Raw genomic sequence first — 10,037 nt, forward strand, 5'->3', positions numbered from 1 at the left:
CAAGAAGAGTAAATACTCACCAAGAACATTCTCTGTATTAAATACAATCATAAATATACAGACTCGTGGACTAAGACTCATTAACGCCCCAACCACGTAAAAATCCCCCTCTTAATTTCTTACGGCTCTCTAAACTCTTATTATTTTACTGGTTGCCGAAAACCTCGGTCAACAGTTAGAAATAATTTTTAGTTTAGATTAATTTACGTAAAGTAATAAAATTGAATTTATCTTAAATGGATTTGAAAAAAAAATTAAAAATACAAATATTTACCTCTGTTGGTTGTAATGTTGTCATTAAATATTAAATATTCCCCATCTTAACAATTTCTATAACTCCAAGTGGTGATGAAGAGGCAAATGGATATGTACAACTTTTTATAATTATAATTTTTATTTTTTTATTTATTCTTGTCTGCCCTAAGAAATGTTAAAATAATATATTGTTATTATAATTAATTATTTTTTTTGTTATTTTTTTAAATTTTATTTATTCTATAATATAAGTAATTATATTTATTTGAGAAATTACTATTTTTTTATTGTTGTTGCTTGTTGTAGTTGAGAGTTGATTATGAAGTTAGTATTTTTGTGGTTGACAAAATTAAGCCTTAATATAAAATTAATAAATTAAATGAAGAAATTATTATCTTTAAAACCAATGGCATACATGTAAAATTTTGCTTCCTGTCCCTACGCTATTTATTCAAGAAATTATTCAATGAGTGTTTTTTCTTTTTTCAACGCATAATTTTGCTTCATGTCCCTACGCTATTTATGATTATGATTATCATGCATGTTTTTCTTTCTTTTGTTTGATTGTTTTATAGTTGTTTTGCTATGATTATTTATTTGACGTCGATTTCATTGTTTTTTCTCAATCTTATTGAAATTAATGGTTGTTTTTCGATTGTTCTGATGTTCCTGTGGTGGTTCTGTCCGTGTGTGTGAAAGATGGAGGCCTCATTTGTTTTTCGGTGTTTACAGTATAAAAGAAAAAAAAATTGGCCAAGACAGTGAAAAAGAAATTTCTACCGTGTAGGAGTATTTTTGTAAAGATAGGGGAAAAAATTAATATTTTTGTAAGTTTCCAAAAAAAAAAAAAAAATAATGGGATTTTTTCTATAATAAACTGAAAATGGAAAAAATTTACATTTATGACCTACATAGAGAAAATAAACAAAAATAGAAACTAAAAGTTGTTATTTACAAAAATACCTGCCAAAAAAAAAAAAACAGAGGGGATCCTCCTTCTTCGTGACCCAGCTGTAGAACCCCAACAACCATTTTCAACCATTTTCATTCCAAAACTAGGAAAATCATATCTAAAAAAATGTAGATCTCAAAGAAAAACTACTCAGATCCCGAAAATCCAAATACAAAAAGGGAAAAAAATTTATCCAACCTCCATTGTTGTACAAAAAAAAAAAAAAACTCAAAAACAACATTCAGTCAAAAGCCCAACGCGTTCAGAGGAGAAGAATCGAAGAGAAGGAGATCTGTAATCTGGAAATTTTGGTACAGAGCAATGGGCATTGGGATGACAACAACTCAGCACAGGCAGATTTGCAGCAATCTGGAAACAACCCGGCAACAACTTCCAAACAACAACTATCTGCGCACACAATTGGATCAGTTCAAGACGATACATTTTTTCTAGGAACAGGGACCGTGACATCATAATCAACCATACAACAACCAGAAAACAACAAAGAAAAAACTACAGCAATAGATGAATATAAAAACAACTAAAAAAAAACTCAATAACAACACAAAAATAACATCAACAAAAATACATAAAAGAAATACAAAAAGAATGACAGAATACATAAAACCGTCATGATAAACGAGTAAAACATTGACAAAAAAAAAACAAAATAGTTACTGTAAAAACAAACTCAATAAAATGATAAAAATCAAGGTAATAATACCTTGGATTTAACTTTAGGCTTTTCTCTCCCATCATGCATTTCGTTCTCAAAATCAGAATCGGATATAACCTAGAACAACAAGGGGGGGAAATTTTAAAACACAAAATGTAATACGAAAAAACACAACAACTAGAAAAAAACTAAAAAAAATTGAAAAACAACAAAACCAAATTTACATCCTTTGTAGACTTCGAAGGTTTCGCTCTCTTTGCCTTACGAGACTCGACCTTATTTGGAATGGGTCTTTTCTTAGTAGCAGATGGCTCTGAAACATCACCCATTACTTTCTTAGCAATGCGCTTCAAACCCATCTTAAGATCAACTTTATATGAATTTTTAGGAGGTTTCTTTGAATTTTTAGAATTTTTTTTAGCTGGAGATGGGGACTTCGAACCACTTCTAGTGGTGGTCATTTATAGAAGAAGAGAACACAATGGGGGAGGAAGAACTTACAGAGATTATCGAACAAAATGGAGATAGTGGCATAGATGGGAGGTTGAGAAAAAATGTGGGTAAGGGCTTCTACTGGTGATCGTGGGCTATGGAGGTTGAAGAACAGAGGAAAGAGAAACAGAGAAAAAAAAAAAAAAAGAGAAGAAGAATAGGGCAGATATGGAGGAGGTGGGGTGTAAGAATGGATAAATGAAAAATTTCAAAAAAAAAAAATAAGAAAGGAGTTATGAGGTGGCGTGCGTGTACGTGTGTAAGGAAGAAGGGAAAAGGTAAAATTGTAATTATTAAACTTTTTGAAAAGTAAAATTGAAAAATGTAAAAGTTAAAAAAGTTTAAAAGACCGTGTATGGATAAAAATGTAAAAAAGGTGTCAATTTTGACATGAGGTGTAAAAATCTCAAAAAAAAACCTAAATCCCTACAAAAAAAAAAATACTATTCCCAAATAAAATTAAAAAAAAAAAAAACACCCTTTTCGTTTTCTCAGTCCTCAAGCTCAAGCCTTCCTCCGCTAACTCACGACCCTTTTGTGCCTTCACTGCCGCTGCCACGGCCGCCGTGACCACCATTGCTGCCACTGCAGCTGCCTCAGCTTCCACCAAAGACATTGCCGCTACCCCAAACCCAAAACACCCTTTTCTCCAAGAAGCTCTAAAGTTTTCCTTCGCTAAGCGTTCGCTATCACTTTGAGGTTCACTCTCTCTAGCCAACTCTTCGGATCCAGCCGTTGATTCTTGGATTGGGGTATTGTTCCCTTCCATCCTAGCTGATTCTCGGAAACTTCTCGGTATTGGGTTAAGGAGAAAGAGCGTTTGAGGTTAAAGAACATCGATGTTTACGCATTTGGTATCTGTTAAATCCTTCTCACCAAAATTAGCATATATATATATATATATAAATATATATGATATTGATGATGCTTATGTGCTACATGGAAAATTGAAATGTTGGTTTAAAACAATTTTGTTTTGCAATTCTATTTTATTTTGTACATTAGAGTAAGCAGAATTGGGATAAAATTACTGATATGTTTAGTGATGCTGACCACATTAGAGAATAGTTGCTTCATAGTTCATAGTGCGAATTTGTAAAACAATGGGAATGGGCAGAGTAATGTGAATTGTTTGTGATGAAAATGAAAATTCGAGTCTTTGTTGAGAATATTTACTATTTAGTACACATGAGGTTAAGGCAAGTGATCAAGCTCTTTGCTGCTTATAGATTGTAGAGTTTAGCATAGTGATAAGTATGCATATTATATGTATAAGTTCAATTTTGCTTATAAACAGGCGTTTATGCTGATATTAATGAGGTAAAGAACTAAAGACAATCAAGCTTTTAATACAGATTATATAATGCAACTCCAGATGATTTTTTATCTACTTTATATGGAATTGGGAAATCACCTTTTTAGATATTAAAGCCTTTATTTTTCCTTTCACGAGCTTTTATGTTACTTTTCAGTTTTCAATGGTATTCATCTGTCTCTTTTTTCTACCAATTTTTTTTATAGGCTTTGGCGTTTTGCGAGTGTTTGAAAAGAATCTGAGTTAAGTGGAAATTTCAATCTTGATTCACCGGAGGTATATTTTTCTATAATTGCTATATTATATTACATATGATTTGTAAAAGAGTTTGAATATCTTATATATTCATCCATAGTAAAGTAAGTTCTGAGATTGTGTTGCGGTGATAATGGAAGGTTGATAACTTGCCTGTTTTAGTGAAGTAGGATCTGTAAAATTTGTGTGCTGCGCTGATATAAGAATTAAAACTTGTGTGTTATCTGATTGTTTGTAGTTGAAATTGACAGATGGTTAGGTTAATAAAATAGGGAAAATGCTATCTAATTTTTCGTAGATGTGTTTATCATATTTTTTAAACAGTTGCATGCATTAATTGATAAATATGAGAATATGGTGTTAATGTAGATTAAAATAGAATGTCCGGTCAAATCGATTCTAATTTTGAGGATGATGTTGATTTTGTGCCATCAACTGCAACTGAAGTACAACCTATTAGTAATATAGTAGATGAAACTGGGATAACAAATAATCTTTTGTAATTTGAATTTGTTAAATATAAATTAATTTTATAAATAATGAAAAAGTAATATTGTTTTTTTTTATTAAAATACTATTAAAAAAGTTTACCAAAAAAGAAATGAGCTCGTGACATTTTGAGAGCTACTTATCCATTCTCTATTATAGAGAGTCATTTTTTGAATGGTTGGAGTTCATTTTTTGAAGTCTCACTCCTTATTTTAGCGAAGGAGTGTGTTTAGAGAGCATGGTTAGATGTTGCCATGTTTGGCTTAGCTTCTATAAGTTCTTTTTTAGCTTTTAGAATTGAAAAAAGTCATTCTAAAGGTGTTTGGATAAAAAATCAAAAGTTTTTTTTTGGAAGAAGCAAGGATTTGTAGCTTTTTCTGAAAAAAAAAACTTTGAGAAGCTATTTTTAAAATTAAAATAATTTATATAATTTCTAATTTACTCCGAAAAGATTTTTTTTTAATGATGTCAAAAAATTTTGAAAAATATTTTTCTTAAAAAAAGAAATATCGATATAATAGTTATCTAAACATTAAAAATAAATTAAAATTTATATTCATTTTATACTTCTAGCTATTAGCAAAAGTAGAAATTTAGCCGAATTGTGCTTTTTATTTATTTTAGAGTAGAGAATTGTAAAAAAATTATTAAAGTGTGTTACTTCTGTAGCTTTATAATAGAAAAAATTATATATGATGTATTTTAAGAGTTTGAGATAAAATAAAGAAGATTGGGTTTTGGTGTTGTATTTTTATTTTGAAGAATAGAATACAAATAATGATAGTGAACAAACTTCAAACTCTATTTCTTGTTGGTTCAGAACTTCATGGCGTTTCTCTGTGCTTCATGGCGCGTATTGGGGTTTCAGGCGCAGCACTCCATAGGGTATTCCACTCACATTACCAAAACCAGGTTCTTTTTCCCCTACCTCCGTTCACCGGTTCCATTTTCAAGCTTAGATGATCAATCATCTATTTTGGACGAGGGGTACCATATCAAAAACCAACCTCATTTAGATGAAAGCTTTGTTCTTGACCAACTCTCTGATCTATTTCCCGTACCAAGTAATACTTTAGCTTCGAAGTCGGAGGGAAAAAAAGAGATCGTTAGAGCAGTTGATGGGTTTCTATTGCCTGAAGAGAAACTGCGTGGTATTTTTCTTCAGAATATGAGAGGGAAGGCTGCTATAGAGAGTGCTTTAACGAGTGTTTGTGTGGATTTGGATCTTGATATTGTTGCGAAAGTAGTAAATCGAGGCAGCTTAGATGGTAGGAAAATGGTCTTGTTTTTCAATTGGGCTATTCGACAGCCAACCATTCCCAAAAATATTCAAACTTATCATATAATCCTTAAGGCATTAGGCAGAAGAAAATTTCTTAGTTTTATGGTTGAAGTTTTACATGAGTTAAAGACTCAAGGGGTTAGTCCAAACTTGGAGACCGTTTCTATTGTAATGGACAGTTTCATTAGGGCTAGACAAGTATCCAAAGCAATCCAAATGTTTCGGAATTTGGATGAAATCGGGTTAGAATGTGGTACAGAGACTTTGAATGTGCTTCTTCAATGTCTATGCCGTCGATCCTATGTTGGTACTGCAAATTCTCTACTTAATTCATTCAAGGGGAAAATACTGTTTGATGGTACTACTTATAATGTTGTTCTAAATGGGTGGTCAAAATTTGGTAGAGTTGGTGAAATGGAGAAGATTTTGGAAATGATGGTTGCAAATGGAATTGATCCTGATAGTTTGACTTTTAGTTATATTATTGAGGGTTTTGGGAGAGCTGGTCAAATTGATGATGCAGTTAAAGTTTTTCAGAGCATGGAAGAGAAATGTTTGGTCCCAGACACAAGTGCTTACAATGCTATGATTTCTAATTTTATATCTTCTGGGAATTTTGATGAATATATGAAGTATTATAACATTATGTTGAGAAGTAACTGTGAACCAAATGTTGATACTTACACCAAATTAATTGGTGGTCTTCTGAAAGCCCGGAAAGTAGCTGATGCACTTGAGGTTTTTGATCGAATGTTGAGTAGAGGAATTATTCCCAGTACAGGGACTCTAACTTCATTTATGGAACCTTTGTGTAGTTTTGGTCCTCCTCATGCTGTTATGGTCGTGTATAGGAAAGCAAAGAGGGTTGGCTGTAGAATCTCTTTAAGTGCTTTCAAGCTATTGCTTATGCGGCTTTCTAGATTCGGTAAATGTGGAATGATGTTAAGCTTATGGAACGACATGCAAGAATGCGGTTATTCTTCAGATATGGAAGTGTACGAGTATGTTATTAGTGGACTTTGCAACATTGGGCAGCTCGAAAATGCTGCACTTGTTATGGAGGAGTCTTTGAGAAAAGGCTTCTGCCCAAGCAGGCGTATCTGGAGCAAATTAAATGGAAAATTGCTTGCTTCATATTGTAGAAATATCTATGTAAATAGCTTTGTACAGTTATATTTAGGGTGTTTTTGACAGCTTAGTTTAGGTTGTATTTTTTCCTAATTTCCTTGATTGTTGCCTAATTCTACTATGTAATCAGCCTATATAAAGGCTACATTTTTCATCAATAATATCAGATTAGAAGTATCATTCCCAAATTGCTACATGGTATCAGAGCATTTGTAGTAAAAAAAAAATCGTTTTTTTTTTCCTGCCTTTTTTTTTAAAAAAAAAATTAGGGTTTAGTTCTTTGAGGCACAATCTTAAAAATCTGGTACACAGTCCTCTTCTAATCTCACCTCCTATTCAAAAAGCTTACCACAGCACCGATCGGCAAAACCCCAAAGTTCGGGGTCCATAACAGTGGCGCGTGAGCCACACGCGCCGCCATCCTCCGACGTCATCACCCACGCGCCACGCGCGTGCAGGCGCGTGAGACATCTCCGGCCTTCGTTTCTTCGACGTCTTCCTCCCTGGCACTCCCTATTTCAGCTGTGACTCTTCATCTGCGGTTCTTCCCTACAACAGATTATTTCTTTGGCTAAGTTTTTCTCTAGATTCATTTTCTTATTGCTTCATTTCAATGAATCCTCTTCGACAGTCTATACAACAGCCAAAATCTCCCTTAATCAAGGCAAATGCTAGTATAGTGTGTCATCAAGGTTCTACATCTCACACGTTTACTGCTGCCTCCAACAAAGGTACTTGGATAGTTGATTCAGGGGCCTCTGACCACATGACGGGTGATTTCCAACTCTTCAACACCTTCAAACCATGTGCTCATTCCCAAACAGTTAGAATTGCTGATGGCTCTCTCACACCAGTGATAGGGACTGGTTCTGTAACATTATCAGATGACCTTCTCCTTTCATCTGTTCTATTTGTCCCTAAACTGAATTGCAATCTTCTTTCGATAAGTAAACTTACTCGAGATCTACATTGTGTAACTAAATTCTATCCAAATCTTTGTAAATTTCAGGTTGATGGCTCGGAAAAAGTGATTGGCAGTGCTGAAATGCATGATGGGCTCTATATTCTCAAGGCTTCTTCTAAAAGTAAACAAGTTCATACACCAAGTTGTGGTAACTACTCTAATTTAGATTCAGTTTTCAATTCTGTGTCTGTTTCGAATGAAAATCTTGTCATGTTGTGGCATTTTCGGCTTGGACATCCAAATTTTGGTTATCTTGAAAAATTGTTCCCTCAGTTATTTGTCCACAAAAGACCTAAATTCTTTTATTGTGAAGTCTGCCAACTTGCTAAACATACTCGAAACTCTTACCCTAGTCTTCCTTACAAACCTTCCCGACCTTTTTCAATGATACATAGTGATATTTGGGGACCATCGCGAGTAACAAATATTAATGGATCTAGATGGTTTGTATCATTTATTGATGACCATACTAGGACAACATGGACCTTCCTTATGAAAGAAAAATCTGAAACTGCTTCCATTTTTCAAAAATTTCATTCCATGATTCAAAATCAATTTAACCAAAAGATTCAAATCTTGAAAACTGATAATGGAAAGGAATTTTTCAACTCCATACTTGGCCCATACTTGTTAGATCAAGGAATTGTTCACATTAGTTCATGTGTTGATACTCCGCAACAAAATGGAGTGGCTGAAAGAAAAAATAGGCATCTTCTTGAAGTTTCTAGATCTATCATGTTTTCAAATAATGTTCCCAAACAGTTTTGGGGGGAAGCCTTACTCACATCCACCTACCTCATCAATCGTATGCCTAGCCGTGTATTACAATTCAAAGCCCCAAGAAATTTGTTACTTGCTACATTCCCTCATATCTCAGCTTTTTCTTCAGATCTTCCATTCAAAGTCTTCGGATGTACAGTCTTTGTTCATATTTATGATCACAACAGAACAAAACTTGATCCAAAATCTCACAAGTGCATCTTCATCGGGTATTCCAACACTCAAAAAGGGTACAAATGTTACTCTCCAATTTCAAAAAGGGTTTATAACACTATGGATGTCACATTCTTTGAACATCAACCTTTCTTTCCCAAATCTGGTATTCAGGGAGAGCATTCACATGAATATCAGTTTTGGGAAATCCTTCAGAATCATCAAGCTGTTTTTCCTCAATCTAATGTTATGGCGCACGAACATCAAAGTGCTCAACCTTTGCCTTCCTTGCCTCTTTTCCCTGTCCAATTGGATATCAATCCAGAAAACACATCAAACCCGTCATTCTCTACACTCAATCCAACATCACTTTCCTCTTCAGAAAATCCAAACACTCTTTCAAACTCACCACCACTTCAAACTCAAACAATAGGTAACAAAGAACTTCGTGTTTATAGCAGGAGGAAAGTTGGGAATGTAGAGGCCAACATGCAAGACAAGAGCTGTTCCAACACTCATCATAGCCCTCTCAACCTTGAAAATCATGAAGGTAAGGATTTTGTGACTCATGAGTTAGTTTCTCCTACTATTGATGATCTCGACCTTCCTATTGCTCATCGAAAGGGTGTCAGAACTTGTACCAATCACCCCATTCAAAAGTATGTTGCTTATGGGAAACTAACACCTATGTATCGAGCTTTTGTATCTTCTCTTGATCTTATTCAGATTCCCACAGACATTTATGAGGCCTTGAAAGATCCTAAATGGAAGAGTGCAGTCGATGAAGAAATGAATGCCCTTGAGAAGAATGGTACTTGGGTTGTCACTGAGTTACCTCAAGGAAAGCGGACAGTTGGTTGTAAGTGGATTTTCACCATCAAGTATAATTCAGATGGGAGTATCAACAGATTCAAGGCTCGACTTGTCGCCAAGGGATTCACTCAATCATATGGTGTTGACTATCAGGAGACCTTTGCTCCCGTCGCCAAACTTAATACAGTAAGAATCTTGTTATCACTAGCTGTAAATTGTGATTGGCTTTTATATCAGCTGGATGTAAAAAATGCTTTTTTGAATGGGGATCTCGAAGAAGAAGTCTATATGGAAATTCCACCAGGGATGAAGAAACACTACAGTGGTCGAGTAGTGTGCAAACTTCTCAAATCCCTTTATGGCTTGAAACAGTCACCTCGGGCATGGTTTGACAAATTTGCAAAGTTAGTTGTCAAACATGGATATACTCAAAGCCAGGCTGATCATACTCTATTTTTCAAGTTCTCTCCAACTAGAAAGCTA

General features: G+C 34.2%; 1 protein-coding gene across 1 annotated transcript; it reads left to right on the plus strand.

Moving 5' to 3' along the window:
* The first annotated feature begins 2,826 nt into the window (after positions 1-2,826).
* Positions 2,827-6,921, plus strand: LOC133035820 (putative pentatricopeptide repeat-containing protein At5g43820). Its single transcript, XM_061112157.1, has 3 exons — positions 2,827-3,229; positions 3,897-3,966; positions 5,255-6,921. Exon 3 carries the CDS (start codon positions 5,261-5,263, stop codon positions 6,905-6,907), a length of 1,647 nt encoding a protein of 548 aa, XP_060968140.1. The 5' UTR covers positions 2,827-3,229; positions 3,897-3,966; positions 5,255-5,260; the 3' UTR covers positions 6,908-6,921.
* Positions 6,922-10,037: the final 3,116 nt, after the last annotated feature.

This window comes from Cannabis sativa, chromosome 3 (genome assembly GCF_029168945.1).
Source record: "Cannabis sativa cultivar Pink pepper isolate KNU-18-1 chromosome 3, ASM2916894v1, whole genome shotgun sequence".
NCBI lineage: Eukaryota > Viridiplantae > Streptophyta > Magnoliopsida > Rosales > Cannabaceae > Cannabis > Cannabis sativa.